Source organism: Musca domestica, unplaced genomic scaffold, assembly GCF_030504385.1.
Source record: "Musca domestica strain aabys unplaced genomic scaffold, Musca_domestica.polishedcontigs.V.1.1 11, whole genome shotgun sequence".
In the NCBI taxonomy this organism is placed as follows: domain Eukaryota; kingdom Metazoa; phylum Arthropoda; class Insecta; order Diptera; family Muscidae; genus Musca; species Musca domestica.
Window position 1 is genome coordinate 8746894 of NW_026712133.1, and position 25274 is coordinate 8772167.

At 33.5% G+C, this 25274-nt stretch overlaps 1 protein-coding gene across 17 annotated transcripts in view; it reads left to right on the forward strand.

The window, feature by feature from the left end:
- LOC101890903 (uncharacterized) overlaps positions 1 to 23216 on the forward strand; it is a 65562-nt gene extending 42346 nt beyond the window's left edge. For all 17 annotated transcript variants that reach the window (XM_059130794.1, XM_059130800.1, XM_059130781.1 and 14 more), the window contains 6 exons: positions 23 to 437; positions 529 to 784; positions 14079 to 14702; positions 14773 to 14929; positions 22413 to 22679; positions 22740 to 23216. In XM_059130794.1, coding sequence (XP_058986777.1) covers positions 23 to 437; positions 529 to 784; positions 14079 to 14702; positions 14773 to 14929; positions 22413 to 22679; positions 22740 to 22926 — 1906 coding nt within the window. In that variant the 3' untranslated portion in view covers positions 22927 to 23216. The remainder of the gene's footprint in view (positions 1 to 22; positions 438 to 528; positions 785 to 14078; positions 14703 to 14772; positions 14930 to 22412; positions 22680 to 22739) is intronic.
- Positions 23217 to 25274: the final 2058 nt, after the last annotated feature.

A 25274-nucleotide genomic window follows, 5' to 3' on the forward strand; every position in this document is an offset into this window, starting at 1 on the left:
GTTCATTCATACTATCCCTTAGTCCTGGCGAAATTCTAGCGGTTATGGGTCCATCTGGTAGTGGAAAAACCACATTGCTAGATTCGCTTAGCTGTCAGAGGAAAATGGGCACCGTCGGCCGCATATGTGTCAATGGTGAACCATTGTCAAAGAAATGGCGACGCAAAATATGTTATGTCCTGCAGGATGAGATTTTCTTCCCCAGCCTTACACTAAGAGAAACTGTCACCTATGCAGCCCTACTGCGTTTGCCAGAGAAGATGCCGAAAATTGAAAAGATTGCAGTGGTGGACAGCATCATAGAATCACTAGAACTGACCTCCTGTCAACACACGAAATTCGGCGATTACATGAATCGAGGTTTGTCGGGCGGTGAGAAGAGAAGGGCAAACATAGCATGTGAATTGCTGACAAATCCTCTTTTAATGCTACTGGATGTAAGTGTTATACCTACCATCTGATGGCGATGTTATGATGATGATATCATTTTTCATTGCTGATGTTATTGTTTTCATTTTCTTTTAATAGGAACCCACATCTGGTCTAGATAGTCACGCCGCAATCTCCCTTATGAAAATATTGAAACGTTACGCCATTCAAGAACAAAAAACAGTTGTGATAACCGTACATCAACCTTCATCGGAGATGTTCCGCATGTTTGATAAGCTACTGCTGCTCTACAATGGTTGTACAGCGTACTTTGGCGGGGTGAATAACATTTGCGAATATTTCCAAGATATCGGAGTGGTAATAAAGCCCCACTACAACCCCGCAGAATTCGTACGTAAGTATATGGATGCTAAATTAGAGACAACGACGACATACGAGGGGTGCATATTTGATACTTGTCGTAAATATCCGTAGTCGTTGAAACGACAAGGAAGTCATTACCATCTCCAACGTGATGATAACGAATATTGGACTAGATGACTTGTACAGTGTTTCGTTTGAGTCTTACATTTTGACAGTTTTTGACATTTTATTAATTTATTGATCATTTTGTTTTTTCATTTTCAATATTTGTTTGACATTGGGTTGTGGATGCTGATTTTTTATTATTTTTTATTTATACAAAAAAATAGAATCAATCAATTTTGACAATGAACATTATAGACATTCACATAAAGATTTTACGATAAGTTCGCAGTTAGTATGTTTGAATTGACCGACCGCGCTGTATATATATATATATATATATATATATATATATATATATATATATATATATATATATATATATACTGGTGGTCAAAACTAAAGCAACTAAAATCGCAAAGACAATAAATGTCCTGTAACTTTTACAAAAATAAACAGAACGTTATTATTTTTCCAGTTTTAAATGAGGTCTTTATTTCACTTTTAAGAAACTAAAAATAAAAATACAAAAATAATTTTTAACGAAAAATAATATATGGAAAACTAAAATGTCCTAATTTTTGCTTGGTCAAAACTAAAACAACTTTTTCATTTTTTATTTTAAAATAATTAAATTTTGGCTAGTAGTCGATAGCATCCATTATTTTTGATAGCAGCTGCACACCTACGAGGCATTGAATCTATAACACGTTCAATTTGATCCTTGGGTATGCTTTCCTAGGCACCCCGAATTTTTTGGAAAATGTTGTGCTTATTTGTTTCCGAATCTCGCTTGATCTTCCTGTCAACGATACTCCAAAGGTTTTCTATGGAGTTTAGGTCAGGTACTTGTGCCGACCATGACAAAACATCGATTTTTGACTCCCACAACCAATATTTGACAAGTTTTGATGCAAGTTTGGGATCATTGTCATGCTGAAACACCCAAATGAGCCGAATATTTTACTCAGCGTAAGGGAACAACGTGATGTCCCACACATCTTTGTAAACAAACCGATCCATAACTTCCTTTATTTCATGAATAGACCCATGTTCATAGAAAGGAAAACAGCGCCACGCCATTTCTGACCCTCCCTCATGCTTCACTGTACCTTTGCAACACTGCGGCATGACTCCTTCATTTTTTGGTCTTCTCACCGTAAAATTTTTCACGTCTGAGCCTTTAATATTAAACGTAGACTCATCCCAGAAATAATGTTTTTCCATTGAGCTTGATTCCATTTAATATTATCGTTCCTCCAAAAGCCTTTTTGATTTTTTCAGATATAAATGGTTTTTTTGATGTCTTACGGGCATGCAGACCAGCTGCCACTACTGGTCTACGCACTGATCTCGAGCTTATATCCAATGATTGCTCTCTCACCAATCTTAAATGGTTCTTTCTTTATTTCTCTCACAATTTGTTGATCAGTACGGGCTGAAGTTTTTCACGGTCTTCTTCCGTTATAGACTGTTACTACTGATCCAGATTGATAAAACCGACTTAGTATACAGAAATATTTATGAAATCACAGAAATATTTATGAAATATTTCTCGGAAATCATTTTCTGTGATATGTTGTTTTCATAGTCAGTGATAATTTGCTGTTTTTTTCATGTACTGTATTTGCTTCTAGTCATTTTTAAACTTTTTTGGGCAGTACTTAAAAAACGAAAAGAAAAACACATACTGTTGTAAAAAACTTCTCAAAAAGGATTTATGACAAGCGGCATTGTCGAAGGAATCAAAAAGCGATAAATGTAACAGTAAAAACAAATGAAATTTCAGCGGTCATATGAATGTACGACAGAGTTGCTTTTGTTTTGTCTAAGCCAAAATCGGGTTAATTGACTTTACCATACATTATTTTTTATATAAACATGAATTTTGGTTTTTTGTTTTAGGTTTTTAAAAAGTGAATAAAGTACCTAATTTAAAATAAGAAAAACTTTTTCATTTTCTTAATTTTTAAAAAAGTTACAGGGCATTCATTCTCCTTGTAATTTCAGTTGCTTTAGTTTTGGCCACCAGTGTATATATATATATATATATATATATATATAGTTTTCACCGGAAACTATATCCTTAAATGGAAAACGCAACAAATTCTTGACAGTTCTCCCAAAAATCGTCTTCAAATAATCCTGACTTTTTATTAAGGCCATTAAACCGCAATGTTTTACATATTTTCTTCTTCTATACATCTATATGTCTATGATTTTACCAACATTATTTTTTTACATAGCGATTTAGAAAAACTCGCAAGTTATTCGAAACCCATTATTGGTAAATTCACCATTCAACCAGATTTTATAATACTAACAAGGCCCGCTACTTCATCAGCGAAAAGTTCACCTTAAAATTTTAGATTCGTTATAAAAGTTTGCGTTAGGCCCTTTTAGTACTCAAAATATACAATTGATTCCACCTACTAAATTTTCAGACTTTCAAGTCTTTATATTTTTTAAGAGAGAATAATAGGAAACAATTTACCTTGTACATCAAAAAGTCTTCCAAATCTTTAATTTTGAAGTTTACCGAGGAGGATATAAGTAAAACCATTGCAATATGGACCCACATCCATTTTTATGTCCATAACTATTTCAACGTCGTCATATGTAAGCCCTAGAAATCAACTGTCTAAAAGTCACTACCCCAATACCTATCGGCACCTTGGCATGTGGCGTTTTCGTACGTTCATATCACACATTTACCCAAAAGCATCTCTATATCCGAACCACAAGCACCAACAGTGAAATCGATATCAAATTTTAGGATTTCACCTCTTTTTCTTCACGCAATACCAAATTTAGTTCTATTTAGTACTTTCCGTAAACATTTCTAAAGCAACCTCGATGTTTTAATTGCATATACCAACCATGGTATAATAAGGAGGTAGAACAGCTTCGTAAAACTACTGAATTACAGGCCTGGGGCTATGTCCGATTAATGTCAAAGTTATTCAGAGTTTTATGCAACTAGTTGTTTTCATTTATTTGATATTTTTCCTCATTATACTCTCAGCCACATGCCTACTTATACCCTCAGCCATATGACTAGAGAGGATATAATGATCATTTGATCCGGCCAAAACGTGCCTAATCGAAATTACGGTTTTTGAACATAGGTCTCTTTGGACCAAATTCGTTTCAGGGCATTTAAAGTCGATCTAGCGATGTCCGTCCGTCTGTCTGTTGACACGATAACTTTCGAGGGGAATATCCGATTTGGTCCAAACTTTGTACATCGTAATATTAGTATCAAACTCAGATCGAATTCGTAGATGGGCAATATCTGTCCACTCCTTCTGGTACCTCTACAAAAGTTCAACATTTTCAAAAAAAAATATTTTACTGCACAGAAAGAGAAAGGACAATCCGATTTTGCTCCAACTTGGCAAATCCTAGTATTTGCATCAGTGCTTGGTCAGGTGAAAAAATGGACAATATCGGGTCACTCCATCAAGTCAACATTTTGAAAATCCACATTGTTCATAAAACGCAAAATTAACATCCGATTCCATTCATATTTTGTACATCAGATTATTTCCATCAACACGAGATCTGTTATAAAGATGGTAGAGATCGGACCATTTATTATCGCATAATATTTAGGGGTAGAAATTGACCAAAAACTGAAAAATTTCCTGATTTTGCAGTTGCTCTACAGGTCGTAATTATAGATCAATCAGTTAGCATGGGGCTAGAGCTAAGGGCTGGGCAGAAGTCTTTCAATTTTGATGGTCATCGGGTAATATTTAGTAGGTGAAATAGACAATAACATTTGTGTTAAATAAAAGTCAAAATTTCCATTAAACCGCGATAATTTTTTATTTTTTTTTTTATTTTGAAATTTGTTTTCATCAGATTTTGACATAAGATGGTCATTCTGAATTCAATATGTACTCTTTGGTATAACTCCCATATAAAGGTACCTTCAAATTTGCCGTATTTTAAAAGGTTAAAGTGACATTTTGAAACATGAGTAGGACCCGCAGTTGCAGACATACGCAGCTTTACCTTTCTTAACAGCATTCTTTGAACAAAATGCTAAAGAAAGGGGACTCATAGAGTTTATTTCTACTGCAGTTACAAGTGAAAATCTATATATATAAATGTAAGTTGTGTTAGTTACTACGCTTATAACTTAAGAACCGCTGGATTAATTTTAACGATTCACAAAAATTCGGAGTTGTCTACTCTCCGAAAAGGATAATATCCAAAAAAATCGCGTAAAAATGTGATATATTAACATTTTGATTTTGACTTTTCAAATGTACAATAGTAATGTTTTATTTTGCATGATTTTTTTCCATTTTGACTTACTTTTTTCTAATGTACATTTGTAGTGTTTTTTTATATTTTATTTTTGAATTCGAATATTTATACCAATTTATTTAATTGACTTGATTTCTTGAGAACTGAAATTGATGGCGGGTTACATGGAAGTGTAGTAGCGAATTATGTGGTGGCGAAACGGAATAGATGATATCGAAATAATTTAACGCGGTCACACCAAAGTTAAAAGATAATTACTTTTTCTAAATCGCTGAAAAATCATGAAAAAGAGATCTCATTGCAAAAATCAAAAAAAAAAAACATTTTCAATGGAATCGAATTTTAAAGTAATAGTACATTCTATTGACAAACTTTGTAAGGAAGGATCTTAAAACATTTGCTGTAAAAAATCAGCGAAAAAGTTGAAGACTTTTTCAATTAGTTATTCTTTTTCTTTGTCAATTTTTTTTTTCAATTTGTATTATCATATTGAATTCAGTGGATTTTTTGTGAACAAAATAAAGAATAATTTTTCACTAAAAAAATTAAATAAGTGCGAAATAGGATGTTAACTGACATCTACCTTTCAACTCCAGGGCCTACATCGTGGGTTAGCTGGAAGATGCGAACACATTTAAACAAACAAAAATGACCGAAAAAGCTTAATGGGGCTCATTTCAAAGCGTGGCAATGATCCGTCCAATGAGAGCTCAAAATGCAAAATTCTTTGGGAGAATAATAAGTAATATACCAATATTGAAATAAAAGGTGCAAAATAGTAGAGCGAATGGGACTTTTAGTAAGAAAAGATTTTATATCCTTCCAGAAATTCTTCCCAAACATTCAAAATACCTAAAATCACTTTTGCAGGTCTTTATATCGATCATAACTCACGGATAAGGGAACAACCCGATTTCATATTTATATAACCATCTATGATTTAAGTTATTTTTGGGGTCTTGGCCGGCCACTTTTTTCATATTTTGGCCCTTATTTGACATTTTTGTTTCTAAGGGGGTAGATAACCTCTTCGCATAAAATTTGAAATTTTCAGAGTAGGGCCCATATTGGTATTGACCACATTCTTCAATTGATTTGGCTAAAAAATTTTATTTATGCCACCCTGGGGTAGGGAACCATCATACAGATAATTGCCACATAGGAATTTATTTAAGTAAAGTCCCCACATTGGAGTATCCCCAAGTCCACTTTCACATCTAATGTGTGGTCAGAAAAGAAAATTTTGTCTTCTATTGAATTTTTAACCCCCAAGAGAATATTGGTTGGGAACGTAGATTTGGGATGTGCATCCATATGAAATAAATTGTGGAAACATGAAGAAATTACAAATATAAGAAAGTAGCACGGGACCGAATATTTATTTAATCATCATTGAATTATCCTATGATGAAAATATGGACTTTAAGGGGTCTCCAACTTACAATTTAAATGACAAATAAAATTAATTCCCATCTTATCATTCTGCCCTCAATTATGAGGTGGATAAAACTATTTTTACTTATTTAAATCACGCGAAATGCTATGACATGCTATATTGTTCTGCTATATTTTTGATTTGGCCTCTATTTGTCATCTTGGATTATAAGGGGTAGAAGAAAGTTTTCAATGTAGGTCGATGTTTCGGAGTAGTGCCCATATAAAGAAGGTACCTCCTAATTTAACCACATTTCAAAGAATTTGGCTAATAATGCGTATTAGGGGGGTGAAAATCTTACACTAAAATTTCAACATATCTACAAATTTTAGAATTTTTATCCATGTTATAATACCCTCTCAAGTCCACCTTTTGGCGGGCAAACAGACTGACATGGTTAGGGGGACTTATGAGGACTCTAATGCACAATCTAAGTTGCTAATGGGTTTAAAAAAGTAATTAACTTTGGCTATTCTTAAATCATTCAGCCCTCAATTATGTAGTATATATATATACTAGCTGGCCCGGACCGCGTTGCCGCCCCGTAGTTTTTCAGATATTCACAGATATAACTGTTATAGGTGTTCACGTATTGGTCGATTAATTTTTAATTTTTAGTCAAATGAGCAGTAATTTGGAATTTACTGTATTTCATACACCTCATAATTGAGGGCTGAATGATTTAAGAATAGCCAAAGTTAATTTCTTTTTTAAACCAATTAGCACCTCAGATTGTGCATCAGAGTCCTCATAAGTCCTCCTAACCATGTCGGTCTGTTTATCCTTCAAAATGTGAATTTGAGGGGGTACTATTACATGGAGAAAATTCTAAATTTGTAAGTATGTTGAAATTTTTATGCATTTTTAGTTGAAATATGGTAAAATCAGGAGGTACCTTCATATGGGCACTACTCCGAAACATCGACCTATATTGAAAACTTTCTTCACCCCTTATAATCCAAGATGACAAATAGAGGCCAAATCAAAAATAAAGCAGAACAACATAGCATGTCAAACTGGAAAAAAATCACGTGATTTAAATAAGTAAAAATAGTTTTATCCACCTCATAATTGAGGACAGACTGATTTCAGAATAGGCACATATAGTTACTATTTTATACCCATTACCGTAAGATGGGAATTAATTTTATTTGTCATTTAAATTATAAGTTGGGGACCACATAAAGTCCAAATTTTTCATCCTAGTACAATTCAAAGACGATTCAACAAATATTCGGTCCCGTGTTACTTTCTTATATTTGTAATTTGTTCATGTTTTCACAATTTATTTCATACAGATGTACATCCCAAATCTACGTTCCCAACCAATATTCTCTTGGGGGTTACAAATTTAAAATAATAATTTTCTTTGCTGACCACACATTACATGTGAAAGTGGACTTGGGGATACTCCAAAGTGGGGACTTTAGTTAAAGAAATTCCGATGTGGCAATTATCTGTATGATGGTTCCTTACCCCAGGGTAGCATAAATACAATTTTTTAACCAAATCAATTGATGAATGTGATCAAGACCTATATGGGCCCTATTCCGAAAATTTTATGCGAAGAGGTTCTCTACCCCCTTAGAAACAAAGATGCCAAATAAGGGCCAAAAAATAGAAGAAAGTGGCGAAGACCCCAAAAATAAATATGAAATCGGGTTGTACTCTTATCCGTGAGTTATGATCGATATTATGACCTGCAAAAGCGATTTAAGGTATCTTGAATATTTGGAAAGAATTTCTGGAAGGATAGAAATCCTTTTCTTACAAAAGTCCCATTCGCTCTACTATTTTCCACCCTTTATATTTGGTATTTTACTGATTCTACTCCCAAAAAAATTTGCATTTTGAGCTCTCATTAGACGGATTATTCTCACATGAAAGAAGTAGGTCCACGCTTTAAAATGAGCCTCATTAGGCTTATTCGGTCATTTTTGATTATTTATGTGTGTGCGCATCTGCCAGGTGAAGCACGATGTAGGTCCTGGAGTTGAAAGGTAGATGTCAGTTAACATCGTATTTCGCACTTATTTCGTTTTTTTGGTGAAAAATTGAATATAGTGAAAAATTGTTCTTTATTTGGTTCACAAAAAATTCACTGAATTCAATATGATAATACAAATTGAAAAAAAGGAATAACAATAACAACAACTGTTTAAAGATCCTTACAAAGTTTGTCAATAGAATGTACTATTATTTTAAAATTCAATTCCATTGAAATTTTTTTTTTTCGATATTTTTCCGTTTTGAGAATTTTTGTAATCTCCTTTTTCGTGATTTTTTAGCGATTTTGAAAAAGTAATCTTAATCTTTTAAATTTGGTGTGACCGCGTTAAATTATTTTGATATCATCAATTCGGTTTCTCCATCACATAATTCGGTACTACACTTCCATGTAACCCGCAATCAATTTCAGTTCTCAAGAAATCAAGTCAATTAAATAAATTGGTATTAATATTCGAATTCAAAAATAAAATATAAAAAACACTACAAATGTACGTTAGAAAAAAGTAAGTCAAAATGGAAAAAAAAAATCATGCAAAATAAAACATTACTATTGTACATTTCAAAAGTCAAAATGAAAATGTTAATATATCATATTTTTACGCGATTTTTTTGGATATTATCCTTTTCGGATAGGAGACAATTCCGAATTTGTACGAATTGTTAAAATCAGTCCAGCGGTCCTTAAGTTATAAGCGTAGTAACTAACACAACTTTCTTTTATATATATAGATATATATATATATATCTATATATATAAATGTAAGTTGTGTTAGTTACTACGCTTATAACTTAAGAACCGCTGGACTGATTTTAACGATTCACACAAATTCGGAATTGTCTCCTCTCCGAAAAGGATAATATCCAAAAAATCGCATAAAAATGTGATATATTAAAATTTTCATTTTGACTTTTCAAATGTACAATAGTAATGTTTTATTTTGCATGATTTTTTTCCATTTTGACTTACTTTTTCTAATGTACATTTGTAGTATTTATTTTTGAATTCGATTTGAATTTGATTTCTTGAGAACTGAAATTTATGGCGGGTTACATGGAAGTGTAGTACCGAATTATGTGGTGGCGAAACGGAATAGATGATATCGAAATAACTTAACGCGATCACACCAAAGTTAAAAGATAATTACTTTTTCAAAATCGCTAAAAAATCACGAAAAAGGGATCTCATTGCGAAAATTCTCAAATCGGGAAAAAATCGAAAAAAAATTTCAATGGAATCGAATTTTAAAATAATAGCACATTATATTGACAAACATTGTAAGGATCTTTAAACATTTGCTGTAAAAAATCATCGAACAAGTTAAAGATTTTTTCAATTTGTTATTCTTCTTTTGTCATTTTTTTTTCAATATGTATTATCATATTGAATTGAGTGGATTTTTTGTGAACAAAATAAAGAATAATTTTTTACTATATACGATTTTTAACCAAAAAAATTAAATAAGTGCAAAATAGGATGTAACTGATATCTACCCTTCAACTCCAGGGCTGAAAGATGCGAACACAAAAAAAAAAATGACCGAATAAGCCTAATGGGGCTCATTTCAAAGCGTGGACCTACTTCTTTCATCTGACAATGATCCGTCCTATGAGAGCTCAAAATGCAAAATTTCTTGGGAGAGTAATCAGTAAAATACAAAATATAAAAGGTGCAAAATACTAGAGCGAATGGGACTTTTAGTAAGAAAAGGTTTTATATCCTTCCAGAAATTCTTCCCAAACATTCAAAATACCTTAAATCGCTTTTGTAGGTTTTTATATCGATCATAACTCACGGATAAGAGAATAACTAGATTTCATATTTATATAACCATCTATGATTTAAGCTATATTTGGGGTCTTGGCCACTTTTTTTCATTTTTTGGCCCTTATTTGGCATTTTTGTTTCTAAGGGGGTAGAGAACCTCTTCGCATAAAATTTGAAATTTTCAGAGTAGGACCCATATTGGTCTTGACCACATTCATCAATTGATTTGGCTAACAATTTTTATTTATGCCACCCTGGGGTAGGGAACCATCATACAGATAATTGCCACATAGGAATTTATTTAAGTAAAGTCCCCATTGGAGTATCCCCAAGCCACTTTCACATCTAATGTGTGGTCAGAAAAGAAAATTTTGTATTCTATTGAATTTGTAACCCCCAAGAGAATATTGGTTGGGAACGTAGACATCGAAATAAATTGTGAAAACATGAGCAAATTACAAATATAAGAAAGTAGCACGGGACCGAATATTTGTTGAATCATCATTGAATTATACTATGATGAAAATATGGACTTTAAGGGGTCTCCAACTTACAATTTAAATGACAAATAAAATTAATTCCCATCTTATCATTCTGCCCTCAATTATGAGGTGGATAAAACTATTTTTACTTATTTAAATCACGCGAAATGCCATGACATGCTATATTGTTCTGCTATATTTTTGATTTGGCCTCTATTTGTCATCTTAGATTATAAGGGGTAGAAGAAAGTTTTCAATGTAGGTCGATGTTTCGGAGTAGTGCTCATATAAAGAAGGTACCTCCTTATTTTACCATATTTCAAAGAATTTGGCTAATAATGTGTATAAGGGGGTGAAAATCTTACACAAAAATTTCAACATATCTACAAATTTTAGAATTTTCTCCATGTAATAATACCCTCTCAAGTCCCCCTTTTGGCGGACAAACAGACCGACATGGTTAGGAGGACTTATATGGATCTAATCTAATCTAATGCACAATCTAAGGTGCTAATGGGTTTAAAAAGTAATTAACTTTGGCTATTCTTAAATCATTCAGCCCTCAATTATGTAGTATACAAAATACAGTAAATTCCAAATTACTGCTCATTTGACTTGAAGATTTTGCTACGATTTTTGCCATATTAAAAATTAATTTTAAAAAAATTGATCCCTTACATGGTTTTAATATTGAAGCCCACGGCTTAAAAATGGGTACAGGTATTCTAAAACACTTTTAATCGACCTGTACGTGAACACTTATATCAGTCATATCTGTGAATAATTATGCTTGGAAAAATATGCCCAATAGACAAAAACTACGGGCCGGCAACGCGGACCGGGCCAACTAGTATGAATATAAATAAACTTAATATACCCTCCATACTATGGTGGAGGGTGTAATAATGTTGGAATAATTACATTTAGTTTGAATATTAAAATTTGATATGTTAGGAGAATATTTTCAGCGCTAAAGTTAATATTAATTTTATTCAGGTTTTTTATTTTTTGTCACGGTTTAGGACCACTGTGCTTTGTGTTGGTAGAAATATTGGGATGTTCAAAATTTTAAAAGCATGGGATGGTCACTTTACGTTTTATGATTACGGATATTCAAAATATTGAACGTTTATGTGGGAGGTGCTGAAAGGAGTGGAGCGATATTGTCCATTTTTGCACCTGACCTAACACTGATAAAAAAGTTGGGATTTGCAAATTTTAAACCAAAATGGTAATTCCGTTTTCTTTTCTGTGATAAATAATATTCTTTGAAAATCTTGACCATTTGTAAGGAAGGTACCAGAAGGAGTGGACCGATTTTGCCGATCTCCGAACATGGACGAAATTGAATACTAGTAAGGCAGACTAACGGACGGACGAACGTTACTAGATCGACTCCAAATGCCCTGAAGATATCTAGGGTATTAATCTGCTATTTGAATGAGTCACGTTTTGACCGTATCAAATGATATATATACCCTATAAATGTTTATAAGTGCGGTTGTAATATTTAGAAGAATTTCCAGAAGAATTTTAGTTTTATTTAATTCTTTGGTTCCTCCTCTATTAAATCTAAGATCTCGTCACTTGGGTAAAAAAAAGTTTTTTGTCATAAGAGTTACTTTTTAAAAAAACATTACCATCGTTCTCCACTAATAAATAAACGTTGTTTTTATAAAAACAACAATAAAGGGATTAAGCCTGATCATTTTGCAACAACAAAATACTATGGTATCCAGAACAAACAAGCCAACACTGTTCTATATACACCCTCTATAGCCATATGGCTGAAGTATAAAATCACAATTCGAGAGCTACATTCAGGTGATGATACTTACACAGCTTGGCATCATGGCATGACATATTAAACGTGGATTTATACTAAAAGGCTGCAAGTGTGACAATTTTCTCTATTTATGCCATGGAGAGAAAACGCTCGTCATGTTGTGCCCTGTTTGATCAAACGCACAACAGTACGTGACATCCAACCAAATGCTTGATGTCTCGTCATGTCGGTCACACTCAAACCCATCGTCATAACATGTAATGACCAATAAAAGGGAATGTTGAATAGTGTGTCATACAAAAATGTTCTATCAAAAAAACAACAACAATTATGAAACAATTGCCAACGAAAAAGACACACACGTGATGAAGGCAAAGCGCAATCGCTACCAGCTTTTCCGAAATGTGAAAAAATAAATTTTTTTCTTGGCAAATACTAAAATATTAAAGGTACTTCTAATTGGTCCACACAAAATTTTCACATTTCGTGGTTATTGACTAAACACTCTAAAATGTTAATCCTTATTAAAAAAACAATAATCCCCTGAAAATTTTTCTTATTTTGATTATAATTTCATAAATGTTTGCCTCCGGTAGTGAGGTGTAAATGAGAATGAGTGCTACTGCAATTGACGTAACAACACTATATAATTCTGTGCATATTCTGTTATTGAATGAGAGTCAAATCTCTGTCCACAAACTTTAATTTTAAAAGAACACTATGTGTAGACAGAAAATAGGCAAACAATATTTACCTCTTTTTATGACCAACATTTTATGATAATTACCAATAAATTGGGATTATTCAGTATATATTTCATTTTTTCTATCCATTTGTTGATGTCTATGCACATTTTGTTATTGAACTCAATTTTATATTTACGCGGAGTTTGTTACTTCAAAATTACAGCACACACAAAAACACACCTTCACCGTCGAAAGTAACACACACACTCTCTCAATATAAGCACACGTACACAAATGACACACAATTTGACGATGACACGGTTCGATGTCATCGTTGACACGGTTCGATGTCATCGTTGACACCCTGCATTTATGGAGAACACCATGCAAATATTCGAGTCAGCCATGCCATGATCGAACCTTAGACAATGGCACACATGAATCAAAATGGGGGATGTTGTTGGTTGTCATTGCCTATCAAATACATAGCGCATGATTGAGTAGACAAAGTCAGTGTGTCGAAAAAAGCATAATTCATACAATTCGTCTTGTGCAGGCCTTTAATTTATACCACCATGTCTTTGAAATCGTCCGCCCATTTGTCGGACTGGGACCACTCAGAAACTCGCTGTATTAATTATTTTGTTTATCTTAATTATGCAATATTTAAACATTATCTTTAACCATACTTCATTTATATATGTACATACAAATTGCACGCGGACTTATTGTCCCGCATGAGCAACCACAAAATAAGTTAAGTTTAATATTTGCATTTCAGTTGAGCAGATAAAATCGAATCCTGATACACGAGAGAAACTTTTTGTGGCGGCAAAAGAATCCTACAGTAATTTTCTAAATCAGAACTGCCTGGGAACCAATGGCATCATTGAGGCCAACGAAATAGAAAGATTTTGTTCCAAGGCGATGGCCAGCAACGAAGAAAAGCACCAGGACAATGTGCTGATCAACCATATAATTCACAATTACTATAACGATGTACATATGAGTGGAAATCGTCTGGGCAGCGAATCAAAGGAAAGTCGACTGAATTTTAATCTTGAGTCGTGCCAAAGGAGTTGTGAAGAGGCCACACAACAATTGTGCCCCAGCGAGTTGCAATCGGACACCAGTACTTTACCCATTGATAATCCGGATTGGCTCGATTATCCAACCCAGTTTCACACCCAATTCCGGGTGCTGTCCAATAGAAACTTCAAGGAAGCCAAAGCACGCATGCTTTCGAAGCTCAATTGGTTTCAAACTATCGGTCTATCGCTAATGACCGGCGCCATATGGTACGATATTCCGCGAACTGAAGAATACTTGCACGACCTTCAAGGATGGATGTTTTTCTCACAAACATATTGGATGCTGTTTGCATTATTTGGTGCTTTAAATTCATGTACGTATGTATGTATGATGTGATTGTTTAGTTTGTTAAATTGTTTTCTTTATTATTATTGCACAAATAGTTCCTTCAGAGCGGGAGGTTATCAACAAAGAAAGGCGTTCTGGGTCATACAGATTGTCAGCTTATTACTTGGCCAAAATGTTCGGAGAGCTGCCGTTGGTTGTAACATTACCAACAGTCTATCTGCTGATATCATATTCCTTATTGGGTTGTTCAAGGTAAAAACTGTACATTAATGTTTCGTATCAAAGTCGCACAAAAGGCGAATTGATGAAATTACAACCAATATGAGTGTTAAAACTTTTCTGCTACAGCGAATACAATATTTCGCCCTTTATTTCCTTATACACCAAAACGTTCAAGTAAAAAGGAGTAAAACATAACATTAATTGTCCTGCTTCTCTAAAATAATAAAATAAATAGAAAAATAAAACATGTGACCTGTACATGGCGTATCTTATGCCAAGTTTACGTTAGAACTTTTTGCAGGGTCATTTGAAGTATAGGTAATGGATATTACAATTTTAATTCAAATCCAGTGGGTTAACCCATTTATATGTAATCGTACTTTAAGGTCGGCTCAAGGTGCATCAGCTACAAAAACTAACATTTTACAAGAACAACATTGTTGTTTTAAAAACTAAAAAATCATTTTTAAAAGAAATACCCTCCACCATTGGGCAAAGAAAACATTATTATATACAAGTATCTGAATTCAAACTTGTTCCACTTAAACTACAAATATCAGTAAGACCATTTGTATAATGCTGTTAAACTTTTCAAAAAACCATAAAATAGGCGAGGAAGTTATGTGTGGACCATATCAAAACGGAAACCTCTATAGACAATGTTATACTTCAAGAATTTTCATCTACCAAATCTTCTTCAATGCAAAATGTGGGACAATTTCGTTGGTAAATGTGACTAGGATTATCAAATTACCGAATATCGGTAAATTCGTGAAAAAAATGTGGCGGAAATCATCCAAACACCGAATACCGGGAGGTAACGTTATATGGCGGCTATCCCAAAACGTGGACCGATATATCTCATTTTCAATACCAACCATTCTAGACACAATACAAATTGTTCTGCCAAATTTTAAAGCTCTACTTCAAATAATGTGGGCTCTATCGTGATTTTAACGGAATGACAATTTTAATATATCCTTCTATTTACGATGGAGGGTATAAAAACATAAAAAATAATAAAACAAGTAAAAAAGCTGTAAGTTCGGCTAGGCCGAACCTTGAATACCCTCCACCATTTGGAACGAATTTGGCAATTCTCAAAAACAATAATTTCCGTTAAAAATTATGTTGAAATCTTAAAAATACCGAATGTAGCTGTTATTTTAGGGTCTATACGACGACATGGACCTGCATAGGTAACTTTTGTGATAAGCCATCACAACATTCAAATGCGAAACTTAAAAAAATCGGTGAATGATGTAGCTAAAATCATTAAAATACCGAATATCGGGAGGTCCCGTTATGTGGGGGATATATGAAGACGTCGACCTGTACAGACAATGTACTGTCTTAGGCTGAAGTATCCATTACGAACTTCAAATACCAAATTTGAAACAATTCCGGTGAATTATGTCGCTAAAAATGAGGGCTATACGAAGACGTGGACCTGCATACGCAATTTTTTGTAACAAATTGTAGTAGTCGTTATGCAGTGCTAATACGAAATTTGAAACCAATCCGGTGACGAATGTCGCTGAAATCAGCAAAATACCGAATATAGGGAAGTACCGTTATTGGGGGCTATACGAACACCTGGACCCAATTTTCTGTCACAGGCTGTAAGTAGTACCTACTAGGAACTTCAAATATGAAAATCGAAACATTTCCTACGAACAATGTTGCCAAAACCATCAAAATATCGAATATAGGGAACCTATAGAGCCCACTTTCAATACCAAAAGTTCTGTAGACCAAATACACTTTTGAGTAAAATTTGATCAAACTTCTTCAATTCGTTCAGAAGCTAGAGTGATTTTCACAGGCGAACGGACAGACAGACGGCCATTGTTGAATCGACATAGAATTTTATGCTGATCAACAACGTTATAGACCGGAATTGTTTCAAATGTTGCTTTGGAAGATCTTAATGGGTACTACAACCTATGACAAAAATTATTTATATAAGTACATGTTTTCTTATAGCCCCTATTCCCTCTCAATATTCAGTATTTTTATAGTATTAGATACATTATATAACGGAATTGTCCCAAATTTCGTATTTAAAGTTCGTAATAGGTACTACATCCTATGAAAAAAAATTGGGTATTCAGGTCCTGTTTTTCGTATAGCTACCATATAACGATACCTCCCAATATTCGGTATTTTGATGATTTTAGCGACATTATTCGTCGGAACTGTTCAAAATGTCTTATTTATTTAGATCTTAATGGGTGCTACAGCCTATGGCAAAAAATTACTTATGTAGGTCTACATTTTCGTAGAGCCCCACATAAAGTTTTTCATTTAAGCGGTATTTTTCTGAATTTTTTGAAAATATTCAAGTCCCTTCCAATTTGTGGAGGGTATTAAAAGTTCGACTCGGCCGAACTTTGCTGCTTTTTTATTCGTTTAAAATAAAAGCCTAAATTGTATCATTACAATGGGTATCATTTAATTCCTATATTGTCGCCATTAAATTAATAAAATATATAATATTTACCAATTGTCATCGTTACTATCATCCTGTAATAGTGTATCTTCTTAAGCTTCTTCCCGCTGTTAATGATCATTCAAACCAGAAACATTGCCGTACCTAAACAGTAGTTGAATTTCTTTTCTATGAATTATAAACAGAATGACAAACAAAATTTTCCCAATATTGACTAAGAACGTACATATCATGTCAGAGAAATCAATGGATATGAAAATGTCCATTAATTTGGAAGGACAATAAATTTCTCTAACAATATGAAATGAATTTCTATTCTTGCTGTAAAGCAGGGCAAGGCAGAGAGCCTCAAAAATTTTTTGTGATTGTATGTGTTTTGAAATAACAAAATATTGCAAGTGTTTTTTTCCCTCTCTTTACAGAGTGAGAAATAATTGGTTATCTTTATATTTTCAATTTATAATTTTTCCGTTTTAAAAACAACTTCGTTGTTAAAAATTATTATTTTGATCAGACAATTCGGAGATATATTTGCACAGTTATTTCAATTATGTTGCATTTTAAAATAAAAAAAAATATATAAAATAAAATTTTATATAATTTTTATTTAAAAAAATATTAAACACAAATAATAATTTCGGACTTAACATCCTAACCATCTAAGTTGATTCTTTAAAAATTAATACCGATTACCACAGGCTGACATACGCAAATAGTTGTAGAATTGTATGCTGATCAGAAACGAATATCCTGCGTTGGGTCCTAAAATATTATGTCTATGAATTACAAACAGAATGACAAACATCACATCCTGTTATTTTCCCTAATATTGACTAAGAACGTACATATAATTTCAGAGAAATCAAGGGATATGAAAATGTCCATTAATTTGGAAGGACAATAAATTTGTCTAACAATATGAAATAAATTCCTATTCCTGAATTCGTATGTAAATTTCATCAAATAGAATTCAATTAAAAAAGAAAAATCTTAAAATTTATAATTTTTACAAATTCGGAAATATTTGTTCCGAATATGTAGTAAGATATATTTGGGCTCCAATATTTCTTACGGTGTATTCATAAAAATATCCGACAGCACCTTCCTCAACGACTGCTCGAACAAAACTAAATATTCTCCCAAAACCATTTTGACAGAAAATTCAAAACAATTTATTTTTTACAATTACTGTTTTTTGTGATTGTATGTGTTTTGAAATAAAAAAATTTTGCAAGTGTTTTTTTGCCTCTCTTTACTCACTGTGTAAAGAAATAAGAAATAATTTCTTATCTTTAAATTTTAAATTTTCTGTTTTCAAAACAACTTTGTAAAAAATAATATTCTGATCAGACAATTCGGAGATATATTTGCAAATTATTTCAATAATATTTCTTTTTAAAATAAAACAAGTAAAAAAGCTATATGTTCGGCCTAGCCGAACTTTGAATACCCTCCACCGTTTGGAACGAATTTGGCAATTTTCAAATAAATAAAATCCGTTAAAAACTTTGTTAAAATCTTTAAAATACCGAATGTAGCCGTTATATTAGGGTCTACATGACGACGTTGACCTGCAAAGGCAATTTTTGTCATAAGCCATTACAAAATTCAAATGCGAAACTTAAAAAAATCCGTTATATAGGGACTATACCAAAACGTGGACAATACCAAAAGTCCTGCAGACGTAATATACATTTGAGTAAAATTTTATTAACCTACTTCATTTCGTTCGAAAGCTAGAGTTATTTCTACAGACGGATAGACGGACGGACGGAAATCGCTAAATCGACATAGAATTTTATGCTGATTAAGAATATATATACTTTGTAGACCCTACAATTCTGTTTGTAATTATTACAAATAATCTGTTAGAACCCAACGCAGAAAATGAGTTTCTGATCAGCATAAAATTCAACGACTATTTGCGTATGCCAGCCTGTGGAAATCGGTATTACTTTTTAAAGGGTCAACTTTGATGGTTATTAAACACAAATAACATCAAAATTATGTTAACTTATATATTTTTGAAGGACATTTATATTATTTTTTATACCCTCCACCGTAATATGTAGGGTATATTAAGTCTGACGTTCCGTTTGTAATACCTCGAAATATACATTTTAGACCCCACAAAATATATATAAAATTCTATTTCGATTTAACGATGTCCGTCCGTGGAAATCGCTCTAGCTTCCGAACGAAATGAAGTAGATAAATTAAATTTTGCTCAAATGTATATTATGTCAGGACTTTTGGTATTGAAAATGGGCCATGTAGGTCCACGTTTAGGTATTGCCTCCATATAACGGTACCTCCCGATAATCGGTATTTTGATAATTTTAGTTACATTATTCACCGTTTCTTTTATTCAAGTTTCAAATTTGAATATTGTAATGGTTTATGACAAAAGTTACCTATGCAGGTCCACATCGTCGTTTTGACTCTAATATAACGGCAACATTCGTTATTTTTAAGATTTTAACGGATTTAATTTTTTCGAAAATTGCCAAATTCGTTCCAGATGGTGGAGGGTATTCAAAGCTCTGTCAGGTCGAACTTATAGCTCTTTTACTTGTTTCATTTTAAAATTAATCATAATTGAAAAAATTGTGCAAATATATCTCCGAATTGTCTAATCAAAATATTAATTTTTACCAACAAAGTTGTTTTGAAAACAGAAAATTTTAAATTGAAAATTTAAATATAACAAATTATTTCTCACTCTGTACAGAAGGCAAAAAAACACTTGCAATATTTTTGTTAATTCAAAACACATACAATCACAAAAAATTTTTGAGGCTCTCTGCCTTGCCCTGATTTAAAGCCACTATTTCTAGTGTTTAATTATATACTGTGTTATTTTTATTTAAATATATTTTTATTGTAAATTTTATATTACAAAATAAGAAAAATCAAAGTCGTTGGATACGACACCAGAAAACCTTATTTTTCTTTTCTTCTGTCAATTAGGTTTTCTTTTTAATTTTACTATCATCCTGTAATAGTGGATCTTCTTAAGCTTCTTCCCGCTGTTAATGATCATTCAAACCAGAAACATTGCCGTACCTAAACAGTAGTTGAATTACTTTTTGTGTACCGTACCACTGGCACTTTCTATTATGCTCGACATAGGCTTAAGGCCAAGTTTGCTGCATAGTGTTAACTGGTGTGTGTGTGGCTTTTCCAATGCCTTTTCCAACCGTGCACATTTTTCATAAGAAGGCGGGAATTTTTAAATTCGAATTATTTCATTTGAAATTAGAATTATTCCATTTGAAATTCGAAACAATAGAAAATTGCATTTATATTTGCTATTTGGCTTTATATTTGCTATTTCGAATTACAAATAAAATGATTCAAATTACAAGTGAAATAATTTGAATTACAAATTCAATAATTCCCGTCTTCCTACAGTACATTAAAAGACAAAAATCGAGCGGGGCCGACTTTATGACACCAACACATCCGTGAATATTTATTAGAGCTCTTTTATTGGTAATTTATTTGTTTTACGACCCTATAGCGGTTTAAATTTGGAACTGCTCATCTTCTTTTAGATTGATCTATCCTATTTGCCATTTAGCCACATTTTACATTATAATCTCAAAATATTTTTTATACCCTCCACCATATTATACTATATTAACTTTGTCATTCCGTTTGTAACTCCTCGAAATACTCATGTCAGGCCCAACAAAGTATATATATTCTTGATCTGCGTAAAATTCTAAGTCGATTTAGCGATGTCCGTCTGTCTGTCTGTCTGTCCGTCTGTCTGTCTGTCTGTTGTAATCACGCTATCTTTCGAATGAATTAAGATAGATGGCTAAAATTTTGCACACATGTTTATTTTTCCAGTAGGCAGGTTAAGTTCGTAAATGGGTCATGTAGGTCCACGTTTTCATATAGCCCACATATAACGGTACCTCCCTATATTCGGTATTTTGATGATTTTGGGGACATTTTTCACTGGCATTGTTTCAAATTTGGTATTTGAAGTTCAAAATGGATACTACACCCTAAGACAGAAAATTGTCTGTGCAGGTCCACGTCTTCGTATAGCCCCCATATATCAGTACCTCCCTATATTCGGTATTTTCATGATTTTAGTGACATTATTCAACGGAATTGTTTGAAAATTGGTATTTGAAGTTCGTAATAAATACTACAGTCTAAAATAGAAAATTGTCTGTGCAAGTCCATGTCTTCGTATAGCCCCCATATAACGGTACCTCCTGATATTCGGTATTTTGATGATTTTAACGACATTATTCACGGGAATTGTTTCAAATTTGGTACTTGAAGCTCAAAATGGATACTACACCCTAAGACAGAAAATTGTCTGTGCAGGTCCACGTCTTCGTATAGCCCCCATATAACTGTACCTCCCTATATTCGGTATTTTGATGATTTTAGCGACATTAGTCACCGGAATTGTTTCGAAATTGGTGTTTGAAGTTCGTAATGAATACTACAGTCTGTGACAGAAAATTGTCTGTGCGGGTCCAGGTCTTCGTATAGGCCCCATATATCAGTACCTCCCCATATTCGGTATTTTGACGATTTTAGGTACAATACCCACCGAAATTGTTTGAAATGTGGTATTTGAAGTTCGTAATGGATGCTACAGCCTGTGACAAAAAATTGTCTATGCTGGTCCAGGTCTTTGCACATATCCAATTTAACGGCACCTCCTTATATACGATATTTTGGTGATTATAGCTACATTATTCACCGTTTATGACAAACAATGCCTATGTATGTCCACGTCGTATAGACCCCAATATAACGGCTATATTCGGTATTTTTAAAATTTTAATAGAATTTTTTAAGGACTTTATTTTTTAAAAATTTCCAAATTCGTTGCAAATGGTGGAGGGTATTAAAAGTTCGGCACGGCCGAACTTAGTGCTTTTTAACTTGTTCTTATCTCTTACGGTAGGTCTTGCCAATAAAAGTTTCTGTCAGGTTTAGAATGTATTTAAAATATTTGAACTGTCCATCTTTGGAATTTCTATACTTTTTGTTAATAAGAACAATAATACAATCTGGTTATTGCAGCCTCAAGCTATTTCTCTTGATGCTGGTATTCCTGCTCCTCAATACCGTGGTAGCACAAAGTGTTGGCTTCTTTATCGGCGCCTGCTGCATGGACATGAATGTGAGTATAACGCTTAGTGCTCTTTACACACTGGCAACTCAGCTGTTTGGCGGATTTCTGTCAACGCGGATTCCCGAGTTTCTTAGTTGGATTCGGTACACATCAATGATTCATTATGCCTACCAGAATATGCAAATCTTGGAATTCAGGGAAGGAGCGCCCATTGTGTACGTACACTTATATAATTAATCGTTAAAGAAATGAAATTAACTGGCGCTTCATTTCAGATGCAAACAACCGAGCAGCTATGAGGCGTGTGCCAATAGCGATACAATACCATATGAAGACATTCTAAGATCTCAAAATTACACAACGCCTCTATGGCTGAACACATTGGTTCTGGTCTCATTCCTGGTACTATTTCGTGGTTTAGGATACACGGTACTTCGGTATTTTCGGTGTCCCAGAACATGACACCAGTACAAAAGAAATATGGATGCGAAACATTCCTTGGCAAAGTCGCGATCCAGTAAAAAGTTTATTCGTCTCTAGCTCTTAGCATTATCTCTATTTTTAATGAACCATTCCGGTTGCCAGCTTTTTTCACACTTCACTTTCACAGGGTATGCATTTTTGTTATTTTAAAGACACTATTTCTAGTGTTTAATTATATACTGTGTTATTTTTATTTAAATATATTTTTATTGTAAATTTTATATTACAAAATAAGAAAAATCAAAGTCGTTGGATACGACACCAGAAAACCTTATTTTTCTTTTCTTCTGTCAATAAGGTTTTCTTTTTAATTTTCAGTTTTTTTTGTGGGCTACGTGGGGAATGAAATGTTTGTTTTGGCCCAAAAGTTTTTAACAATCTCTCCAGATTCAGAGACAGGCAGAGCTTGCTGCTCGAGTGGTGCATGGCAGTGGTTCAAATGTCAGAATAATTTTTCTCTCTATTGGACAGGCAATATCTGAAGCTTTCCTTCATATTGTATTTCATAAAAAGTCGTTTAATAGTTGTTGAGGGTCCAAGTCAATTTTTTGATTTTGATTAATATTCTACTTAGTTTACATTAAAAGGCAAAATATAGATTATGTTTGTATCCTCGGCTGCCTGGCTGCAGAAGGTTTATATATCATTTCATACGGAAGAAGTTAGAAATTTTGGTCGGTGTTCCGACAGATATCTACCCTCAGCATTCGATATAAGGAATGTTATGATTATTATTTTTTATATTTGTGCGAGATGTAATGCTGTCGAATTGGTCAAATGCTGAGGGTATACAGGGTAATATAATAATAGCATCAAATTTTAGAATAAGTTTATATATGGTCACCTTTGACACAATTTGCGGTCAATAAACCGTCACACGCTGCCCGAATGTTACTATGTGGTGTTTTGGCCCATTCCCGGCGAAGCGCTTGCTTGAGGTGATCGACACTTTGGTATTTTTAGTGCCAACCTTGCTTTCCAAAATACTCTAGACACAATAGTCCAACGGATTTGTATCCGGAGATTTTGGTACCGATTGTGCGATGGAAATGAAGCGAGGAACCTCATTTTGTAACCATTCTTGGGTGGCGCGTGCTGAGTGCGATGGTGCTGAGTCCTGTTAGAATGTCCCAGGTCTGCGGCCAAAATGTTTGCGTGCCTAAGGCTTTAATACACCCTCCAGAATATTTTCGCGATAATATTCGGGCGGCTGTTATGGCGGCGTACACCATTATCATGACCGGCACTTGAGTTCTGGTGGCCAACCGAAGGTGCACATTTTCAGCTAACCTCTTTGGCAAGTAAACACGACCATTTTGTTCGATCACGATCACGATCATTCGGCAGTTCACCACTTTCGGCATAGCGAAGCAATTCTTTAGCTATTTTGAGTCTATTTTCTTTCTGTTGCGGTGTAAGTTCTTGCACTTTTTTTGAATTTCGATGGCTTTACCCCGAGCTCATTTTTCAATATTTGCAATGGAATATTGCGAATTGTTCAGCACATGAGCCATTTATCGACAACTACGACGCGGGTTTCGATCAAGTCGCTTCTTAACTTTTCGAACCGTTTCTGCTGATGTTGCTGTTTTCTTCCGTCCACTTCCTTGACGTCGGCCTACGCTACCAGTATCACGGTAACGAGGGATGGTACTAGACACAAAAGATTTATTCACATTTAAATGCTGGAGTGTTCTAACTATAGCCACTTGGAATTTTCCTGCCAAATATAAAGAAATCACACTATCACGCTTGAATTCCATCACGAATAACTTTTCTCTGGAAAATTCTCATCAAAATGCTTTTGTACGCTTGTAAACAATAATTTTAACAGCTGTCGGACGAGTGGCTTGGAAATGGCAGCAGTTTGAAGTTGGTTGCAGTTTTTTCATCTCAACCGTATGAATGACTTATAACCGTCAGAAACTTTCTAACTTGCTACAAAAAAAGTCAATTTTCATTAAAAAAATTCTCAGCCAACATTTAATTTGGTATGTAGCGTTTTTCAGGACATAGGAACACTTTACCGAATATCATCAACACAAATCTACAAAAGAATTAAAAAAGGTGAACAGACACTTTATATATTTACAAAAAGACAAAAAGGTGCACAATTTCCGAAATACGACAAAAAATATTCGTCTTTCAAGGATTCTATAGTTTTTATATATTTACTATAGGATTCAAAATTGAAAATAGCGACGATAAAAATTTAACTTTTACTAGGATAGAATCGTAGTTATTTCTTGTTTCAAGACAGTTAGGCTTAATCCCATTATTGTAGTTTTTTTATAAGCACAGAACATTTTTATGATAAATCATCGTGC